The sequence below is a fragment of the Clarias gariepinus genome, chromosome 13 (assembly GCF_024256425.1).
Source record: "Clarias gariepinus isolate MV-2021 ecotype Netherlands chromosome 13, CGAR_prim_01v2, whole genome shotgun sequence".
In the NCBI taxonomy this organism is placed as follows: Eukaryota; Metazoa; Chordata; class Actinopteri; order Siluriformes; family Clariidae; genus Clarias; species Clarias gariepinus.
Genome location: NC_071112.1, coordinates 10,165,697 through 10,188,885, shown reverse-complemented (window position 1 = coordinate 10,188,885; position 23,189 = coordinate 10,165,697). Strand labels below are relative to the sequence as shown.

At 40.7% G+C, this 23,189-nt stretch overlaps 1 protein-coding gene across 2 annotated transcripts in view; it reads left to right on the top strand.

Annotated features, from left to right (window-relative positions):
• The window catches only part of ltbp1 (latent transforming growth factor beta binding protein 1), a 69,095-nt gene that overhangs the window by 25,061 nt on the left and 20,845 nt on the right, over positions 1 to 23,189 (top strand). The window contains exons 5-13 of one of the 2 annotated variants that reach the window (XM_053509430.1): positions 2,363 to 2,530; positions 10,494 to 10,661; positions 10,988 to 11,076; positions 11,281 to 11,391; positions 14,870 to 14,972; positions 17,701 to 17,760; positions 18,141 to 18,263; positions 22,162 to 22,335; positions 22,535 to 22,774. In XM_053509430.1, coding sequence (XP_053365405.1) covers positions 2,363 to 2,530; positions 10,494 to 10,661; positions 10,988 to 11,076; positions 11,281 to 11,391; positions 14,870 to 14,972; positions 17,701 to 17,760; positions 18,141 to 18,263; positions 22,162 to 22,335; positions 22,535 to 22,774 — 1,236 coding nt within the window. The remainder of the gene's footprint in view (positions 1 to 2,362; positions 2,531 to 10,493; positions 10,662 to 10,987; positions 11,077 to 11,280; positions 11,392 to 14,869; positions 14,973 to 17,700; positions 17,761 to 18,140; positions 18,264 to 22,161; positions 22,336 to 22,534; positions 22,775 to 23,189) is intronic. The other variant, XM_053509431.1, reaches the window with a different exon arrangement.

Genomic DNA, 23,189 nt, shown 5'->3' with positions numbered 1-23,189 from the left:
CCATTTAAATGACCACTTAAATGAGGTCACCGGGTTTGCCTTTGGAGGCGCCGTCTCGCAAAGGTATAATTCGGAACCAAAACACCAAACCCATGTGTTTGGTTGTTTTTATGCTTCACCTTGTATATTTGTGTCAAAGGTGAGACTTACTTTGTCAGACTTACGAAGGAATCCGACTTATGAACGTGCTCCCGGAGCAGACTGTGTTCATAAGTTGGGGACTTACTGTATATAAGATCAGTGGTCTGAGCTACTATGTAAGATATATCTGCAGTCTAATCTACGCTATATATTATATCTGTAGTCTGATCTACTGTGCCATATCAGTGGTCTCAAGTCAAGTAGGTTTTTGTCACTTTAACCATATACAGTTCAGTACAATATAAATTAACAGAACTAACTAGCTAACTAAGAAACCTAATAAGCGGGCTAGCTGAGACAAGACAGATTGACATTTTAGGTTAACAGAGAACTAGCCATGTTTTTATACAACAAGAGACAACATAAAGTGCACGTGCAAATGTGCAAACAAGAGCGAGAAAGTGACAATGCGACAACATGACAACACAATACTTGGTAATGGGAATAGTGGTAATGAGGTGATGAGTTGAGGTAGTGATCTACTCTATATACTGTGAGGTGTTACTGCGTAAGCTGCTAACTGTTTACTGTTGTTTAAGAGAAGTAAAATGTCAGCCGTCCCATGGGGTCACCCTCTCACACAGATCTCTTCTCAGCAGTCTCTACCTCCTCTCCTGTTGTGTGACAAAACGCTCGCCGTTTCCTCTCCAGTTCTTTTCATACAGGATGCCGAGACGCAACAACAACACCGTATTCCCCTGCAGAACCGGCTGTGTGAGGGAGCTAAATAAAGATAACTAAAGGAAAAGAAAACAAAATAGGCTCTGTGTGTGTGCGCGCGCGTGTGTGTGTGTATGAGGGGGGCGTCTGAGTGAAAATGTGTACTGAGTGAAAGCTGCAGCTTCCAGTCTGCATGAAGAAATGACAGACAAATGGCTTAACCAGACACACACACATACTGTAGACACACACAAACCGTACTGTCTCACTATTTTACAGCATCTGCACCTGTGTGTGTGTGTATATATATGTGTGTGTGTGTGTGTATGTAAAAGCTGATTGATGTCTGTGTTTTGTCTGCCGTGGTCTCTACTGTTCCCTCTCCATATGGACAGAATTATGACCACAGAAAAGAGAGAGAGAGAGAATGTGATGTAATGGGAGTAAGAGAAAAGATATGTTGCAGAGAAAAAAAAAACACTAATCCCTTTGATAAATGAGACTACTTGTGTGTGTGTGTGTGTGTGTTTAGAGGTAGTGGGTGTTTTTTTCTGTTGTAAAAGGAACCAGGCTATAAGATGGACCCCCGGAGCTGCAGCTGGTTAAAAGACATGGCAGAAAGAGAAAGAGAGAGACTAAAAGTAGAAATAAAAGAAGAGAGACTGGTGAAGACTGCGAGATTAATAGGTGGACAGAGGCTGAGCAAACAACAGAAAAAGAGAGAGATAGACTTAGAGTTTGAAAGTTTGAGGAAAGAGACAGGAAAAGAGAACAAAAACAGAGAGACAGATGCAAAAAAAGATAATGATAGTAAGAGATAGACAGATATACAAAATAGAGATGATAGTGAGAGACGCGGATGGAGAAAAATGGAGAAATAGATAGGGAGAGGGAAAAATACTGAGAGGGAGCAAGAAAGGAAAAGTCAGAAACAGAGTGAAAGAGAGAGAAAGAGAGAGAGAGAGGGGAGAACTGGGTCGATTTTTCCTGTAACTTAGTTGTGTATGGCAGTAGTGACATCATCAGACACACAGACACACACACCTTTATTTTCAGACCTAGGTGTGAAAATATGTGTGTGTGTGTATATATGTGTGTGTGTGTGTGTGTGTGAAAAAGAGAGAGAAAGAGAGAGAGCAACGGGCATGTCCTGCCTTTGCCTGTGTGGGCAGAAAGTGGAAAGCATGGCATTCCCCACCTCTCTCTCTGCTTCTCTCCCTCTCTCTCTCTCTCTCTCTCTCTTTCACACACACACACCAATTTCTGCATGAAAAAATTTAATAGACACCGGAAGACAGACAGAAGGGGGAGAAGGAGAAGCGAAAGAGAGAAAGAACAAGAAACGATCAGACGACAAACTATTTCTCCTCCTCCCTCTCGGTCTCCGTCTCGTTCTCGGCACTGTTGCGTCACACACTCGCCGTGTGTCTGCTCTCCGTGTAAACTCAGAGACGCCGTTATTAAAAAGTCATGCGGTCCAGATGTTTGACCCGTTCTCTCCTCTGCCTGTCTCTCTCCCTCCGTCTGTCTCTCCTCTTTTCCCTGCTCTGCCGCTCCACAGTGGCCAACCACACAGGTCGGATCAAACTGGTCTTCACGCCGACCATCTGCAAGCTGACGTGTAGTGGGGGTCGCTGCCACAACACCTGCGAGAAGGGAAACACCACCACCATCATCAGCGAGAACGGACGTGCCACTGACACGCTCACCGCCCCTAACTTCAGAGTCGGTGAGTCTCCTGGTGCATTGTGGGATACTGCGAGGAGTTAGCTTTCATGCAAAAGAAGGTCTTAGTAACTTGAATTATTTCAAAATAATAGTTGCTTTGTCTATCAGTGGCTAGCTAACTGGCAGTCAATTGGCAGATTGATCTCTACCTAGCTATTGAGAGTTACGTTACAGTAACTAGCCAGCTTAGGTGTGTAAGTGACGTAGCTAAGATTGACTTACAGTAAATATACAGTAACATTAATAAATGAGATAACATTCTTTCTACACCCGCAGCTCTACCATTCATGATTTTTTAAAAATGATTTTATAACAATTTACTTTACATTTTGTCACCAAAATAAAGTTTTATAATAACATTTAACATTTTTCCTGGCTGGCAAATAGTCATTGCCTTGTATATGGCCGGCTAGCTAATTAACATTTATTGACACTAGATTTTTTAGCTAGATATATATATGGCTAAGTTAAACAACCGGCTTAAGTTCGTGTGGCGTAACTAAGAATAACCTCTTGTGTAATTTTGTTAGTAAAATTTCATCGCAATGTTTCATACTAAGTATTCTCTCATCAAAACTTTACAAAATTTAATTTATTAAACATTGCTTTTTTTTTTGCTAGCTGTAATTCTTTTTTAGCTAACTATTAAAGATATATATATATTACCCCTTTTAACGGTAATTTTTTATGAAAATTACAGTTAAAAAAATATTAACAACATAAATTATGCATTTTTTCGAAAACTGTGAATGTTCTCATTGGTTAAGCTAGCACTGGACAGCTAACTAATGCTAATGCTAAGGATTTTTAGTTAAGTTAACCAGCCAACTTTAATGATGTAGCTAACTTTTTGTGAAAAGTTTGTTAGAGAAGATAAGATTTGATATCTGAGAAATTATGAGAATAATTTTTGTTCCATAATCACTTTCAGGTTATGTAATGTTAGTTATGTTAACGTTCATGTTTTTGTTCAAGTTAACAAGACTGCTTACACACAACAGTAAGTGTGTTGTAACTAAGATTAACCTCATGTGAAAGTTTTAGAATTAGAATTACTTAAAAAACAAAATGTGTAGCTAGCTGTAACATTTTCTTTAGCTAGCTATAATGTCATGATAATTAATGTTGTTGCCATAAATGACACAGTCGCTTTAAAACTGTGAATGTTATGACCCATGCTAGCAAATTCTTATTGGCTAAGCTATCTTAAGCTAAATTCCTAATATCAACTGATTTTTAGCTAGCTACCGATAGATAAGCTAACGAGCCAGCTTAAGTGACAGAGCTAAGATTAAGGGAAAATAAGATTTGATGTTTTATAGTAAGAATCTTCAGTTAGTTCTAGGTTATGTAATGTTAAAGGAAAAGCTAGCTAGCTACTGGTTTGAACTGCTATGGTATAGAGAGCTGATTGTTAAGCTAGTGACTCTAAAGTTCTGTCATGACTTTATGTTTAGTTTGCTGATTCACGTCTCAGGATACTGGTGTGTGTGTGTGTGGGTGTGTGTGTGTGTAAAAGCAAAGGGAGTGTAAAGCGGTAAGGCGTCTGGACCTTCGCTGTGTGGTTATTTACCATACTCACTTGGCTTTTGGGTCAGAATTTCCTGAGGATTTGTGGTGATGAATTGTCTCTACACACACCCACACACGCACACACAAACACATACACACACATGCGCACACGTGCACACACATGCATGGACACGCACACACTGCATCAGCTTTCTCTGGTTTACGCTGTTTATATGTAATATATAGGCAATTAATCAGTGTGTGTGTGTGTGTGTGTGTGTGTGTGTGTGTGTGTTGGAATTTGGCAGACCTTCAACCAGACTCAACATTTCTAATAACTTCCTGAGAAAGTGTCTAACCACCTCTAGTGCCTGGACGAACCTTATTAGGGTCTGATTACTGCTGGATGAAATGTCTGAGTGTGTGGAAACCTCCAGACAAATGATCTAATGTTTTGTGAGATCTCTTTAGGGTTTGGTTAAGGTCTCAGATTCGGGCTTTAAGTTCTTGGAATGAAGTTTCTTCTAGACTTTGGATAAAAGATGTCTGATAACTCATGAATAAAATATCTGATCTTCCGGTTAACCTGTCTAATAACTTCTGGATAAAGAGTCTAGAATTAGGATGAGCTGTGTGATGATTTCTGTATAAAGTTTCTAATATGTTTTAAACATAGCTTCTAGACAAGGTGTCTGATGTATGTTGGTCAATGCTGAAATGAGATGACATGTCTGACGTTTCCTGGATGAAGCTCCTGCTCAGATCTGGACTAATGTTTTCCAGACAGGGTGCTATATTCTGGACGGTTGTGCTTGATAGAGTATAATTTCTGGACAGAGGTGATAGCAGCTGGATGACGTATCAGATAGTACCCAGTTGTTTCTGGGTAAAGAAAGATCTGTAGCAGCAGCTGGATGGTGTCTGATATCTAAGAGTGTCTGGGTGAAGTCTGATTAGTGCTGGATGAAAAGTCTGATGCAGTTCTACAAAAAAATCTTTCTGAATGCAGTAGGACAAAGTCTCATGTAGCAGATATTGTATTGTCACTTAACAAAGATATATTTTGGACAAAGTGGCTAGTATTTCCTGGACTGAGTGATTGATATATTTTGGACAAAGTATGTAATATTTCCTGGACTTAGTATCTAAACATGTCTGATATATTTTGGACTGAGTATCTGAAATCTTTAACAACATGTCTGATATCTTTTGGACAAAGTGTCTTATATTTCCTGGAATGAGTGTCTCATATATTTTGAACAAAGTATCCAATATTTCCTGGACTGAGTGTCTAATATCTTTTGGACAATGTGTTTAATATTTCCTGGACTGAGTGTCTGATATCTTTTTGACAATGTGTCTGATATCTTTTGGGCAAATCATCTCATATTTCCTGGACAAAGTATCACATATCTTTTGGACAATGTGTCATATTTTTTTTGGCTGAGTGTCTGACATTTTTTGGGTGGAGTGTCTAATAGCCTTTGAAGTATGTGTCTGATCTCCTGGGGAAATGTCTGTTAGATGAGCGCAGTAGCGTGTGTAGTGGAGCGTCCAGATGATCAGAGAGTAACGCTTTAAGGACGGGTTCTCCTGAGCAAGAGCCTGCTGAGAGGTTCAGAGCCATGACTCAGCAGTGTGTCTTTGATGAGGAACACGAGGAGTGAGTACACTACCGAGAACCGTCTTTATTTCATTAGTCAGGTTTTCCAAACGAGATGCTGATGTTCTTTACTACAAGTCCCCATCAGTTCCTGGAAGACTTCCCGAAGATCACGCAAACAGAGTTAGGTCAGGTGGTAGTCGTTAGGGGAGCGGGATAATTGGAATGTGGAAGCAGGCAGGGTCCCTGCTCCGTCTGACCTGTTTGTCTGAAAATTAGAAATTCTCTGTGTGCGTTTGTGTGTGTGTAATGTAGTTAATCTTGACATTGCCTTATAAGGAACATAGCGCTCTTTTGCTGGCACAGAAACTACAGTTGAGATCTGTCGACTCGCACTACATCGACTTTCAGCTCTTCAGTCTGTTTGTTTCTATGTGTGTGTGTGTGTATGATAAAGAGCGAGAGACAGAAAGAGAGAGAGAAAGCGTCTTTAGTTTTGGGCTTGTTTAGTCCTCTACACTCTGTAAGTCTTAAGATTTTGTTTTTGGATCTGCATTGTATCCGATTTTAAAGATGAAATGTCTGACGTTTCCTGGATAAAGCTCCTGGTCACATCTGGACTAGTATTTTTCAGACAGGGTGCTACACTCTGGACAGATGTGCTTGATAGAGTATAATTTCTGGACAGAGGTGTCAGCAGCTGGATGAAGTATCAGGGAATACAGATACAGAGAAAGAGAAAATGAGAGAGTGAGAGAGAGAGGTCCATATGAGACGCTTACATGCATTTTTCAATAAATGAAATGGGAACGCTATGCTTGACAGCCTGTACCTGCCAGGACCCACACACACACACACACACACACACACACACACCTGGAAACCTGCAGGAAGAACATTCTTTCATCACTCTCTCTCACTCTTTTCCAGGAGTGCTGTGTAATCAGAGTGCTGCTCTGAGTCACATCAGTAATGAGCTCCGAATCTCACTTAGGACTGGAGCTGCACAGCACACGAACACTCAAACACACACTCACACACACTCGCACATGTACATACACACGCGTATACGCTACGGATGCACATATACATGCACACACACACAAGCAGACTGACACACACACACACTCGGCACACAAACACATGTACACAGTTTTTTCTTGCTAATATAAAACAACATGGACTGAGCTCAGGCTTCAGATGTCGAGAGAATACGATCTTCAGTGACAAAATGATGTCATTAGCCCCCTGAGTGGCGCAGCGGTAACGAGCTCGCCCTGTCCCCCGAAGATCGTGAGTTCCATGCTGTATGCTGTTGCCTCCCACAGCTGAGAGCCTGATGGAAACATAGATGATTGACCGAGCTTCATCAGAGGGGAGGGTAGGAGGCACTTGACGCTCTCCCATCAATCACAGCTCTAGCCAATCATGGGTGTCTGTGAACTCACGCAAGCGGAAGGAGCAGATAGCGCTTTCCGCCGAGTGTGTTACGCCGCTCCCAATGGTGCATGAGTGAGCAGTTCAAAAAGTGAAAAATGTGACAGTCTTCATCCTCCCTGGTTGGTAGTTGTAGCCTTGATGGATGAGTGCTCTGATAATGGGTGAGAATTTGCTAATTTAGTCGTAGGCAATTCCCACCCGTCATTAAGGCACTCACCCATCAAGGCTACATTAGTTCCTAAGAAAAATAATGCGAAAAATAAAATAAACAAATGATGTAATTAAACTTACAGTAACGGGGCAGAAGTTTCGATCTGATGTTGCGCTCACGAATGAAAAACAGGACTGAAATGAACACTTCAATATCTGTCAGAAATAAATAATGTGCTTAAAATATCGTATGCTCCTGTGAAATAATGGTCTTACTATATAAAACATGTTCTATCTGTCCTTCACACCTGTCGAATGCTATAATAAGGATTTAGTTTGAAATTAAAGCATAAATTACAGAAAATCACTGATTGTTTTTTGATCTGTGAGCAAGACGCCATATTTTTGGTGCAACAATTTGACACAAACGATAACACGCCTACGGTATCACAAAGCCACGCCTTCAAATGTCAGACCACGCCTCTTCTCTTTCCTACCCTTTAAGATCCAGAGAGAGAGAGAGAGAGAAATACAGCTGCCATCATAGTAATAACATGTTTGAAGTTAAGACATCATCCAGTGCTGTCATTACACACACACGCACACACACACACACACTAAATTGCTCCTTGTCCTTGGCTGACCCACAGCTGTCTATTGTAATTGAATAATTGCATTTAGATTTGTGTGTGTGTGTGTGTGTGAGAGTGATGATTTTTTAGATCCATTGTTATGCTATTGTGTAACAAGGACAATGGACTCACTGTTCAGATTGAGTAATGTGTGTGTGTGTGTGTGTGTGTGTGTGTGTGTGTGTGTGTGTGTTGGTAGATTCCCAGACAGAGTTGGCAAACTACGAAATAAAGAAGTCAGAGGGTTTAAAGTTGACAAAAGTCTCGAAAGAAGTTTAAGTCATTTTAATGAAATGTTAAAATGAAAACAAAAACAAACAGACAAAAAAAAAGTGAAACAGATTTTTAGAAATTGAACCAAATAATTTTAATAATGCTATTGTTGATTTCTGTGAATCAACAACAGTACAGCTGTGGCCAAAACGTTTTAAGAATGACACTAATAGCAATTTTTACAAAGTCTGCTGCGTCATTGTTTTTAGATCTTTTTGTCAGATGTTACTCTGGTACATTAAAGTATAATTTATTACGACACTTGGTTATTACACCCGAGACACTTGGTTATTACTTTTGCCTAATGACAAAGGTTCTCCTTCAAGCTGGAAAAGGCATGGTTCATCACCAAATTGCTCCTGGTTTGTTGGGAAAAGTTGCTCTTGGAGGATGTTTTTTTACAGTACCATCCTTTATACATGGCTGTGTTCTTAGGCAAAATTGTGAGTGAGCCCATTCCCTTGGATGAGGAGCAACCCCTCATGGCAGTGCTCACTTTTTTTTAATTATTTTACCCAAACGATCGAAAGAGCATTCATCAGAGAAAATTACATTACCCCTGTCCTCAGCTGTCCAATCTAGTTTTTGCAGAATACCAGTCTGTCCTTGATGTTTTTTTCTGAAGAGAAGTGGCTTCTTTGCTGCCCTTCTTGACACCAGTCCATTCTCCAAAGGTCTTATACTTACACCTGCCTGCTGCTGCCTGTTCCTGAGCAAGCTCTGCACTGGTGATACCCTGATCCCACAGCTGAATCGACTTTAGACTGGCACTTACTGGACTTTCTTGGGTGCCCTGAAGCAACAATTCGAACTCTCTCTTTGAAGTTCTTAATGGTCCAATAAATGGTTGATTTAGGTACAATCTTAGTAGCAGCAATATCCTTGCCTGTAAATCCCTTTTTGTGCAAAGCAGTGATGACTGCACATGTTTCCTTACAGCTGATCATGATTAACCAAGGAAGAACAATGATTTCAAGCACCATTCTCCTTTTAAAGCTTCCAGTCTGTTATTCTAAGTCAATTAGCCTTGTCAACACTCGTCAACACTCTCACCTGTGTTAAGAATATAATCACTGACATGATGTCAGCTGGTCCTTTTGTGGGAGGGCTAAAATGCAATGGAAATGTTTTGGTTTTGGGATTAAGTTCATTTTTATGGAGGGACAATTAATTCTAATTCAAATGAATTAAAAATCTCACTCACTCACTCACTCATTTTCTATATCGCTGTATCCTGTATTCAGGGTCGCAGGGACCTAGAGCCTATCACCGGAGACTTAGGGCACGAGACAGGGTACACTCTGGACAGGGTGCCAATCCATCGCAGGGCACACACACATACACACCCATTTACACACTACCACAATTTGGGAGCGCCAATTAGCCTAACCTGCATATCTTTGGACTGTGGGAGGAAACCGGAGTACCCAGAAGAAACCCACCAACCACGGGGAGAACATGCAAACTCCATGCACACAGAGACGGGAATCGAGTCTAGCTGGAAATCGAACCCGGACCCTGGAGGTTCAAGACGACAGTGCTAAATAAATGCTATTATAAATATAAATGAATTGTTCCTGTAGAACTTAATCTATGGAGGAACCAGTGGTGATATACTGTATCAGAATGTGTGGTGAGTTCCTTCTGCATGTGTTCATCATCACCTGCACTGCCTCTTGGACATTAGAAAGTAAAAACATTAAACAAGTAATTAAACATTAAAAAATGACATTGTAGTTAAAAACAAGACAGATATAGTAGCCATTTTGAAATGTATCTGATTTTTATCTAGTTATTAACAATATGAAGGAACTAATTAAACATTAAAAGTCAAAAAGAATTTAATTAGACATTAAAAGTGAAAAGAAATTAATTGGACAAAAATTAACAGAAGGTGATTTAACATTAAAAGTAAAAGTCTGGTTAGACATTAAATTAAAAGAAGTTGATTAGACGTTAAAAGTAAAAACAAGTTGAAAGTGAAAAGATAATTGGACATCGCAAGTAGAAACAAGTTGATTTGATGTTAAAAGTAAAAATAAGTTGATTACACATTAAAAGTTAAATAATTAAACTAGACATTAAAAGTAAAGAAATTAAAAGTAGAAAGGTGCTGATTGGACATTAAACTATTTGTGTATTTGTATTTGTATTACACTTTATGTAAATGTTAGTTTATTGATCAGACTGTTTTAATGCGGAAAAGTTCAGCAGACGTTTATTTATTCTTTATTTCACTGTGGAGTTCCCCGCCTTGTGGCCACGCACATTTCACGACGAGATGATAAATTTTAATTTTATTTTTAGATTTTCAGCGAAGTTAAAATATAATATTGTGTGTCTGTATGTTACAGTGGTGTGTCACCTGCCCTGCATGAATGGAGGAAAGTGTAACGCCAGAGATAAATGCCAGTGTCCACCGAACTTCACCGGAAAGTTCTGCCAGATGCCGACGCAGAACGGCGCAAGCACCAACGTCCACACCACACACACACTCCCACTGAGCTATGGCCACAGCCAGGGTAAAACACACACATGTTACAGTCCTGTAACATCACCATTCCGTTGTCTCACCCCTGCAGATAACCACACTGCATAACATTAGCCTAATGCAACTTTAGTATTTTTATGTGTATGTTCTGTCTGATGTTAATAAAGTTCACTGATGTGTGTTTAAACAATGAGCAAAAGAAGTGAAAAGAAGCATGATGTCACCTGATACTTTCTCTCTGCCCTTTTTTTTTGCTGTCTCTCTCTGCCTCCAATCCTTTCCTCTGTCTGTTTTCTCTCTCTCTCTCTCTCTCTCTCTCTCTCTCTATCTCTTTCTCTCTTTCTGTCTGTATCTCAGGTGTGGTAAATATTCATGTAAATCATCCCCCTGAAGCATCAGTTCAGATTCATCAGGTGTCTCAGGTGGACAGCAGCAGCACTGTACAGGTAACGTTCGGCAGGACTTATGGGGGGCAATAGATGGGTGGGGGCTGTGGGGGTTGGGGCGGGGCTTAGCCAATGTGATGACCCCACTAACGCTTTACTGATAAATAAAAGTAATTGCATGTGAGACAGGTTTAACAGGAGTTGCATATGTGCATTTATTAAATTACAAATTAAATAAATAACTCACTGACTGAAATTCCTCAGAAATTTCAGCAGCACAGCACGTATACCAACCAGCAGAGCTTCCTGCATTACCAACCCGTCACCTCAAAGAGCCAGCTCGGGCGCTGCTTCCAGGAAACCACTGGCATGCAGGTGTGTCTGTGTGTGTGTGTGTGTGTGTGTGTGTGTGTGTGTTCCTATAACATATTCCCATAACATATGCAAAGACATTGGGTGAACGTAGTAAGGACATTTACAGGACAACTTGTCAGGAACGCAGTAGAAACGCGTGAGGATGTAGCGTTGCCTCCCTTGACATGGAGCTGCTAAATAAGTAGTGACTGAATTTCCCGGTTAATGGCGCAACTAACAGCCCTTAGTGACTTCACAGACATACTACAAGCATGGTGCAGAAGGGAAAGAGTGGACAGTGTCCTGATTGGTGTTTTTTTTTTTTGTTATGTTGTGACATACTCAAGACCCATTTCGATATCTAATTTTGACATAAAAAGCATGTAATTTTTTTACTCATAAATAATTTTTACGGACTGTATATTTCAGTACACAAGGTGTTAATTTCCAGTTTGTGAGGGTAAATACTTATGCATGAAGGCACTATTATAATCACATTGTTGGGATGTTAATTATCAATCATTAATGGACTTATTGTCATTAAGATTTTAACCGATTAAGATTATTTTAAAATATAATGTTTGTTTTGCACAATATCTCTCCATAGCTCACATATCTATTCATTTATACTCCACAAGAGGGCGCAGTTTAGGTTCAGAAAATGGATAGTATTGGACGGTGTGTTTTTCACAGGCATGATGATGATTGAGGACAGAGAGACGTGAGCAGTGTTTTAGACTGTTATTATTAATTATATTTTTTTGTATCATTATTATTATTTAAATTGTTTGTTTAAACTATCTGAGGTTTATTAATATATCTCACAGAACTGATGTTTGTGCTGCTAGAGCTTAAATAAAAATAACTTAAACAGAGAAAAGATGTGCATTATAATATTATTAATGAATATAATATGAGTTATATATAATGATATTATAATAATAAATGTTGATTAACTGATTATTGGTCGTTCAGCCATAGCAATGAGTTCATAATGAAAAGTGTTTCACATATAAGGAGAAGTTTTCTTCTTCTTGCTGATAGCACGGAGCTGTCTCGTGGTGTACGATTCTGATTTCTGTCCCCTGATCAGATTTTTCTTGTTAGTGTAATCGCTACTCAGCCTCAGTGTCAGTCCCGGACAGCACATGCCTCGTCTGGTCTCTTCTGGTCTGATGGAAGTGTTGATTGAAGTCTTGTCTGAAGGCTGAATTGAATCTCGCCCACTCGACTGATTGTTTTTCTCGTCTCTTGTTGAGAAGTGCACGCTCCTGCTCTCGCCGTTAATAGCTTTTAAACTCGGCAGGATTACACGCTGTGAGAACAGAAAATGAAGATCTCTCTCTCTCTCTCTCTCTCTCTCTCTGTCTATCTGTCTCTTTCACAAACACACACCCTCTGAAAAAACTTTATGTAAAAAAAGAAACTTGAGTAAAGAGATACCAACAATTACTATATAAATGTAATAGAAGAAAAAGGCCACTCTATAATACTTAGAATACTTAAAGATCATTTAGAATCATTTGATTTATTAACAGTAACAGTGATGGAATAGTGTGTTTTACAGATTATCTGTAAAAACAGCATAAAATCTGGCAACAAACTTGAATATTGACGTGAATGAATGTGTACCAGAGTTAATGTCCTCTACAGTTTCTTTAATTTTCTCACAGAATATTTCAATCTGTTTTTGGCTAACCCAGACACATTCAGCCACATTCTCACTACATGACCAAAAAAAATGTGTGAACGCAGTAAAAACTTGTACAACCTGTCAGTAATGCAGTAGACATCGGATAAAATGGGAGGGTTGCGTCAGGAAGGGCATCCGGCGTAAAACCTGTGCCAAGTTGTAGTGAGGACTGGGTGTTCCGCTGTGGCGAGCCCTTGCCGGGAGCAGCCGAAAGACCAACAACAACTATGCAATTAACTAGTTACCAGTGTGACTAACACCTCTTAATGACTTTATCGATGTAGATGAAGAAAGATTGGCTGGTCCCTGATTTGACTGAGTTGTTATTGTGATAAATACTGAAACCAATTCCTCTTGGCATCACTCCGTGATGAAAATGATGCACATGTCCTAGAATTTATACCAACCAGCTAAAAGAGCATGTGATAAAAACCCAGTAAGAGCGTGGTGCGATCTGATCAGACGCAGTAATAGCTCGGTTCGATCTCATCAGACCTGGTGAGTGCGTGATCATGTGCGTAATAGGAAATTAGAGACTGTCTGATAGGAACGTGGCTAGGAGTTAGAATTATGCACATTTGGCTCATACTTTATTATATTATAATGAATCGTAGTCATGTGACTACATCGCTGTCATGCTGATTAACCTGATTAATAATAACAAGTGACTTTAAGCACGCCATCTGTGAGCATTTTAAACAATGGATGTGATGTTCCAAGCTTGGGGTTTTGCTCTGGAGGTGTATTTGTCAATGTAGTCTTAAATATTATAAGAAGCCCAATTCTTGGGACTAAGCACGACTTTGTGTTTACCCCGTTGTCCCCGTTGAGTTAGAGTTCACATAATGTTACATCTTTCTTTGTTCAGAAAGTCACAATGACAGTGCTGTCTTAGGCCTTGTTCACATGGGCGGTAAATTTTTGGATAAACGAACGCGCTCTGAACGTCCTAGATGTTTATGTTGCGTTTTGTAGTGGCGCTCGATTGACTTCTACACCGGCGTTCGTTTGTCTCTGTCTAACGCCAGCCTGCAGCCCAAATTGTAGTTTGTGTGTTAACCTGTGGAGGCAGTGTCGGGAACTGGATATGAAAGCCCTTGTCGTTTTATTTGAGGTGCCTCCTTTTATTATGGACCATTTTGCTTTATTAGACATTAATCTTCTTGTTTTAAAAATTCTCGTAATACGGCGGTGTAGGGAGAGAAAAAATTGCCGCCGCGACTGGATTACCCTCTGCCTGCACAACGTCAGATTAAAGGGAGTTTTTTTGTGGTTTATGAAGAAATGCGGAAATTTCTACGCAAGTTTTTCAATTACTGTCGGATGTCAGTTTCCACTTTTAATTGTCTGCTGCAGCTGGTGCATTTTATTTAGCTTTTTCCCGCATTTCCCTATGTATAGCATGGAGGATCATGGGATATATCCGACTACTGACTACTAAGTGTAGAAAGCCCACGGCGCTGGATCCGCGCTCACCGGGCTCTATGAACGCCAGAAAGTCGCTTGATTTTACCGCCAGTGTGAACAAGGCCTTAGTGGGAGGGGCTTACTGATAGCTATGTACATGTATAACGTTAGCTGTAGCACAAACACGCTGACTTATGGTTAACAATCACTGCATGTTCTCATTTGATCAGAACAGAAAGTGAGGACACGGCGACGGCGTGAGCACATCGCGAGTCAAAAAACTAGAAATTCTTATTGAGAAAAGAGTTAGAGGACCAGGTATGGACCAATGTTAATTGGCTTGTATGTGTGTGTGTGTGTGTGTGTGTGTGTGTGTGTGCGCGCGCGTGTGTTTTCCAGTGTGGTAAAGCCCTCCCGGGCCTCTCTAAGCAGGAGGACTGCTGTGGGACGATCGGCACTTCCTGGGGATTCCACAAATGCCAAAAGTGTCCAAGGAAGCAGTGTAAGTCTACAAACACACACACACGCACACACACACACACACACACACACACACACACGCACACACACACACCAAAGTAGGATATGAGGTTTTTTATACCCTACACATGTCCAAGATCTGCTTTTGATTATTCAAGTACTGTAGTTTCTGTGTGTGTGTGTGTGTGTGTGTGTGTGTGCGCGAGATGACTTAGTATGAACATCTTTCTTTAATGGAGTTAACATGGAGGAAATGTTTAACCCATACATGGACACACACACAGTGACTCAGCTCACATGTGTTTCTGATCACGCCAGGCAAAGTTGTAAAAGCAGTGGTTTTACACACACACACACACACACACACACACACACACACACACACAGTGTTGAAATCTGGCCATAGTTCCTGTCCTGTAATGAGTCTTATTCACGCACACACACTCTGTTGAGTCATTCTAATGTTTCTGAATTTCTGGTGTGTGTATGTGTGTGTTCGAGACTGTGTGTTTGGGACTGTGTGTGTGAAACTGTGTGTGATTTCAAAAGAATTTTTTGTCGCTCACGCATCGCGAGACAGTCACCCACTTTCTAGAGAAGTGTGTGATGAGTTAGACGCTGCACTAAAATCTATCCCTCCCTTATACTGTACACTCTCTCGTTCTGTCTCTCTGGGGTCCTTGAAGGGACTTAAATTAGTGACTAAGCTGGGACTTAGCATAGGAGCTGGAACTGGATCGAGAGCTTGCTAGGATGACTGGGTTAGGACCGAACATGTGTGTTTGATTGGGACTTGGCCTAAAAACTGGGTCAGGATTTAAGGAACTGGACTTAGGGTGGACTTTGAGCCAGCACTTAGCTCTCTATGGCTAGAGCTTGTAGCCCTTGGGCACCTGGCCGGTCTTTGATCCCTGAAAACCAGCCTGGAAATTAGCATGAGAGGTTGCCAGGTGCCTGAAGTCTCCTAAAGCAGGAAGTGGCACCATCATCATTATCAAAGCTAGAGTGCTCTGAAAGCATGACAATACTCCAAGTGTACGTCAAGTTTCAGAAAGAGCATGGCATTCTTGAGGTTAGAGTGTGCTTATCATGTTCTTGAGACTAAAGTGCAGAGCAAGGGTGACATCAACGAAGCTGGGGTGTATCAGGGTTTGCTGTTTTTGAAGATAGGGCTTGGAGCAAGCAAGATGTCACTGAAGCTGGGGTGTGCTGCAGGCACAGTGTTCCTAAAGCTAGGCAGTGATGATAGACAGCTGTTGGAACCAGTAGAACCTCCACAGCACCTGAGGTGGCACTGGGGTTTGCTGGTCCTATACAGTGTTTGGCTGAGATGATGCAGAGTATGACCATATATAGCAAGATTCAGTTAAAGCATAGTATGATTTTGGGTCAACAGGCCTATCTCCATGTCAGCAGGGCATAACTCTCGTTCAGCAGGGCAAAACTCTGGCTTAGCAGGGCATAACTCTCGTTCAGCAGGGCAAAACTCTGGGACAGCAGAGCATAACCCTGGAACCTCAATGTGAGCAGGGCATAACTGTAGGTCAGCAGTGCAGAACATTGTCATTGCATCGGCGATACTTGCTATAGATAGTGCCATGTGGTAAGTCTCTCCTCACCCTGGACACGTGCATAATTCTTTTGGTGTCTTGTTGTGTAAGAAGCTGCTCTCTCAGCTATGCTCGTTGTCTCCTAACTGTTATTCTGCCTATTCAAATTGGGCTCCTTGCCGCTGGCTATCTTCCTCTGAATTGTCAGGCAAAAGCCTGTCTAGCCAACTTCGCTCATAAACTCTGTGATAACTCCAACTCCCATTCCCCTCGCAAATGTCTGCAGGGAATCTGTCTGCTATGTCCAGAGACTGTTCTTGCATTCTGTAAGGTGTTAGGGGACAAGACAAGCCATAAGTGCAGATTTAACTTTAAGACAACATTAAGAAAACATAATAACAAGCAAAAAGCAGAAGGTAGTGTAAACCAGGAGCCAAACAGATGCAAGACCAGCAGTTGAGGAGAAATAAATAAAGTGTAAATAAACAGAGTGTAAATAAAGACACTGATCATAACTAAACATAAACACCTTAGGATATGTCCTGAAGCCAACACAGCAACTGAACATTAATGACATCTCAAGAGGCCTGAAGCATCCAGTATAAAGTTCTGGTGATGTTTAGAGTCCATTGTCAGCCTCTCCCTCTGTAAAGGTTGTTAATGACATTTCTGTCTTTCTGTGTCTTCAGTTTTTTTTTTGCTTGCCTTCCTGTCTGTATGTCTGCCTCTCCATCTGTCTATCTCTTTGTCTTTCTGTCTGTTTGTCTGTCTTTAATCTGTTTTACTGTCAGTCTATCTGCCTGTCTATCTGTCACATATTCGTTTATCTGTCTGTCTCTCCATCCATTTGTCTGCCTGTCTGTCTATATCTTCTTCTGTCTGCTCTTTTGCCTCATATCTGTCTTTCTGCCGGTATATGTCTTTCTTTTTTTTATCTGTATTTCTGTCTGTCTGCCTGTGTGTCTCTCTGTTTTGCTATTTATTCATCTATCCAGCCTCTAGCTTGTCCCAAGGAAAAGATGAAACCATTAAATATTTTTTTAGTGCAGGTACCTCTATACCGAACAGCAGTTATTTGTACTTTTTCTTCCTCAGATGTTATTTATAGTTTTAGTTATTGTATATGTCTGATGTGATGTTGTTTAGATGTTGTTGTGTAAATAAATCCATTTGTGTCTCATTAAACAAAATCTCTTGCAGCTATTCCTCTGCTTGAGTGTCCACACGGGTACAAGAGGTTTAACAGCACGCGCTGCATCGGTGAGTCAGCCTTGCTTGCTCTAAGTGTGTGTGTGTGTGTGTGTGTGTGTTTAGAAATCAGTTTTACTGTGATTAGTGTTAACAAGACCTGAAATATTATAATATAGTGCAATAACACACACACACACACACACACACACACACACACACACACACACACACACACACTTCTGTGACCTTAGGCATTTATTTAAGTTTGGGTATTTCTTTTTGTGCAACAGATGTTGGAAAAACTATATGCATGTACACAAACACACACACACACACACACACACAATTAACAGATTAGTGTGTTAGTAGGAAGCGACGTCTTGGGAGCGACATTTCTCTTCTTTAAACTCATCAGCTTTGTGATTGTGTGTGTGTGTGTGTGTCTTCAGATGTAAATGAGTGTCAGTTACCAGGTGTGTGTCCTAACGGGAACTGCATTAACACACCCGGGAGCTACAGGTGTTTATGTCAGCCTGGATTTATCCCCGACTCCACCCTCACCAGCTGCTATCGTGAGTTTAACCTCTCTTCTCCTCCAGTACCTCCGTCCATCCATTCCCTCTGTCAATTCATCCATTCATCATTTCCTCTTATTTTCTCATCAGTCCCCTCTCTTATTTTTTCTCCTTCCGTTCCTTTCTTTCTCAGTCCCTCCCTCCATCCATCCATCCATTTATGAATGTATCCAAACATCCCCTCTATGCTTCTCCACCTCTTCAATTCCTCCACCCGTCCCATTCGTACACCCCGTCCTCACTTCTCACCTTCTTTTCCACTTTCTCCATCCATTCTCTCATCTCTTATCTTCTTTCCCTTCCATTTTTACCTTATTTTGGCTTCCACCTTGTCCATCCATTTTTTCTTCTGTCCTCCTTTTCTCTGTTTTTTCTACCTTCTTCTTTTAATCGTGTTATTCTACTTGTTTTCTTGTCAGTCCCTTCCATTCTTTTTTCCTTGTTTTTTCCCTCCTCTTCTTCTCCACACTCTTTATCTGTTTATCCACCAGTTCCATCGTTCCTTCTCTTTTTCTGTTTGGCTTTTCACTTCTTCTATCATCTTGCCTTTTCTTCTCTCTTTATTCACTCTATCATTTCTTGGACCTCATATTCTCATGTCACTACTGTCCATATTGTTATTATTATTATTATTATTACATGTTTTTAAAGTGTAACAAAGCACAGCTACTAGCTGTTTTTTCTACAAAACGTAACTTTATCCAAGCATCATTTGATCATTAGCTCGCACTCACTCGACTAACATTACACTTACAGTACTGTGCAAAAGTCTTGCCCCCCTGAATTTCTTTTGTTGCTTTCAAAGCTCCTGACCTGCTTGTATTTTTCGTGCAGTCTTGAGGTATAGTTCTCCAGGCTTCCTGAAGGACTTTTCTGTCTCACATTTTCAGTCCAGTTCCTGAGCAGTTTCAGAGGAATGTTTCTTGTTTGTTAAACCGCACAGTGACCTACGAATCATTTAAGCATAAAATCCATCTAACTTGAACCTGTCTTGAACCAGTGAGGAACTGGCGTAGATGATGATGACAGATGGTCAGGCCGGTTATTAATAATAGTGATGCTGAATGCTGAGTGGTTGGAACAGACAAGAGGGGAAATGAGGTTGCTACTGAGGTTTTTACATAAACAACCAATTTTAAATAGAATCTTTAGACACTTTGCAGCCTGTGGAGTAAAACATTTCTTCCCATTTCTTTCATTTAATCTACATTATTTAATTTCATTTAATATAAAGTAATGACTAGTACACTAGGTTGGACTTGCTTTGCTCAGTAACGTAAATAGTAGGTGAAGTAAATCCAGTACTTGTGTGAGCCCTCCTAGATAAAGTCTAAATTAAGTAAAAAAAAATAAAAGTCATAGTATAAAAAAATTCAAGATTCATGCCTTCAAATGTATTTAAGTACCATAAACAGGTAGCTTCAGGCCAGTCACTGTAGTGTTAAAGCACGTCGACGGATTTCCAAGTTTGATGTGAGGTAATCTAAACATCTGATCGAAATAAAGCCACAGGTTGTGGTCAGTGGAAGTCTTGGTTTCAGCCTGGTCTCCACTTCCAATTTCACACACCTACTACAAGATTGGGTGGGGAAGTGATGCACCATCAAATTACACCATCATTTAGGTAGAACAGTCTGTAGGTGTCAGTATTGCTGCTTATGAATCAATTTTAATTATAATTTTTAAACCAGATTCTGGTTGACTGTGTAAGGAGTATCAAGCAATTTCAATAGAAATACGTAACGGGTGGAACCTTGGATTGAGAGCATAATTCGCTTCTAGCTTAATTGTGCTTGTACATCAAAACCCTCGTATATCAAAAGCGAATTTCTCCCATAAGGAATAATGAAAACTTCAACGATTAGTTCCAAAACCTAAAAATATTCATATAAAAATAATTTATACAAAATATAAAGTAAAAATAAAGCAAATTAACCTGCACTTTACCTTTGAATCGTGTCTGTAGTGATTGAGACCTGGGGGGGGGGCCACATGATATAATGATATTTGGTACTAGTCGTATATCAAGACACGCTCGTTTATCGAGTCAGAATGTATTTAAAAAATTTGCTCGTCTTGCGGAACACAATCCGAAGTGCCACTGTAGCGGTTCATGTTTTTAGATGAAATCGCTTAAAACCGCAATCCGAGGTTACTCGCAATTCAAGGTCACTCGCAATCCGAGGTTCCACTGTATTCAAGTAAAAAGTAAAGAACTGATTTACAGGCGAAGTTTAGTATAAAGTCAAAGTTAGCAATAATTTTATTGTTAGTCTCAGTGCTCAGCTGTCAAAATAACATTCAAGTACAGTAACATGGTACAAATCCTAATGCACTGTACACCACTAAGGCACTAGTGAGGATCGGTGTGACTCTGGTGAGGACATGGTGTTACTCTGCACTGTAGCTTTAAAGAGAGAATTTATTAGAGAATTTTATATATAGCAGCTAAAGTTTGATAGACAGTGCCGTTCCCTGGGTGGGAATTGAGGAAGACTGAAATAGAAATAAAAAGCGGAAGATGTCAAATCACGTACTGGTTAAGAGTCCTGAAAAGATACATTATGTATTTTAAGCAGTGCTGGCTATGGAGTCCTTGCTAAGAACCCAGAGTTATTTCTTGTCACAGTAACCATGGAAACCGAAGACCCTAAATAACATTTCTACAGTCGAGCAGAGCGTTCGAGCATCTTTATCGCTGAAGAAAACGTCATTTCAAAAGGAGCTGTGTGCTTCTGTGCCATGCAGTTGTCTGGTGTTACTACTGAGCAGAAAGTAGAAAACTGAATTCACAAACTTGTTATCTAATCTGGAAAAAATTCTAATGTAACGCTCCCTATTAAACTGCTCTCGTAAAGCTGGTGTTTTGGTGTGCTGGTGTGTTAGTGTTTGCTAATACACCATAACAAGTGTCAAGCTTTACATTAATATAAATCTGCTCACATCTGCTCACTAACGAGACTCATCTTCTCTTTGTCCTTCTCGGGTCTTTCTCCTGAGTCTTGCGGTCGCATTAAACAGGAAGTTTTCAAGCGATTTCATCTAAAAACATGAGCCGCTCCTTAGGAATGTGTGTGTGTGTGTATGCATTGTGTGTAAATGAGTGTATGCCTGTTTTATGCAGTTTTGCTCTGCTAGTTCTGCTGCGTGTGTGTATGTGAGTGTGTGTGTGTGTTGCACTCCTTTTACATTCTGTGTTCCTTAATGGTACTCGAGTTATTGCTTTTCTCTGCTCTGCCCTGTTTCCTCCCTCCGGCGGGTTGGACTCAGACTGCCTAAGGTTCCTGGTGTTCAGACTCAGGTTATGCAGCTGCTTTCAGCTCACACTTCCATGGTTGCCAGGTGTTTTTTGAGTAGACTCATGATGGAGTTTTATACCAAACCCATCCAGATTACTGCTTTTAAACACACACTTAGCTTTTGATATTATTTTTCTTGTTTTAGACAAAATCCGCCTTATGTGACTGAGAACATCTATGCTGTAGACAAACTCCACTCTGTGAATCTGAGACTCGCCTCTGTTTTAGGAAAACCCCGCCCCCTGATGCATAACTCTCACGTAAATTCTGAACTTTTCTGTTTTCCGTAGTGCCTGAGCTCTGCACACTGATTTCCATGTGAGGATTAAATCCTTGCTGCTTGATTAACTACTTCGGTCTAAATGCGACCTAGTCTTGCTGCTTCGCTCTGTTTACTAATCTTCACTCTCACGTCACTCTGTCTGATTTGTTGTTCTTCATGTGGATTTTACATCACTGTGGTTAAAAACGTTACAAAAATACTGCTGCTTCTCTGCACTCGGTGAAGGGAACTTCTCTCTCTTTCTTTCTCTCTTTTTCTCTCTCTCCTCCATGGTTACGCACTCTTCTTTGCTTGGTGTTTGTGGGCGGAGCAGCCGAGGCCCCGCCCCCTGTGATTGAGGAGGAGAGGGGGGCGTGTTTCCGTGTGTTTGGTGGTGGGCGTCAGTGTTTGCACCCCGTCTCCACTGAGTTGAGCAAACAGCTGTGCTGCTGCAGCGTGGGGAAGGCGTGGGGGGGCAAGTGTGAGCGCTGTCCACTGCCCGGAACAGGTGAGAACACACACACACACACACACACAAACACACACACACACACACACTCACCTCTACTGCCTCACCATGGTCCATCACTCCTGTTTCATTTCTTAACGGACTGGTATTTTTTTTTTTTTTTTAATCGTGTGTGTAAAATATTTTTTTTTAATAGTTTTTAAAAAATAAAAATACCCACTGTGTCTTCCTATCTCAGCTGCGTTTAAGGAGATTTGCCCCGGTGGTTTGGGGTACCAAGTCACCAATCCGTATTTCTACAAACCCAAACCTCCTCCTCCTCCTCCTGTAAACCCGGAGGTACATGAGCGAGGCGACGGACACCGCCCTGTGATCACACATCCGAAGCCGACCATCGCCATTTTGCCGCTGCCCGTCCCCACACCCCAGCAACCCGTCGAGGCTTTCGGCTTCACTGAGAGACACCTACCTGTCCGAGGTGAGTCAGACATATAAACATAAAAAAAAAACAGGTATGAAATAAAGTGCATAGGTATACAGAAATAAGTTGTGGGTAATTTAACGTAACAAGCTGAAATGCAGAGTAAATGTTGTATACAAAGGAGTGTAGTGTGTGTTATATGGTTATCTTCAACAAGCTCATTAGCATCATTGATTTTATGCATTTTTTGCATTATCAGTTACAATTAATTATTAAAAACTTTAAAGTAATATTACTGCTGATACTCTTACTGGTATAATCAACATCCGTGCATGCATGTACTGTTTACTATAACTGTATAACTACGACTGTATGTGCGCATAAAACATCTTTTATTTTGTGTTTGTATGCGTGTGCGTACAGCGCATGTGTACTTTTTCTTAAAACACACGTGTGCGCGCACTTATTAGTG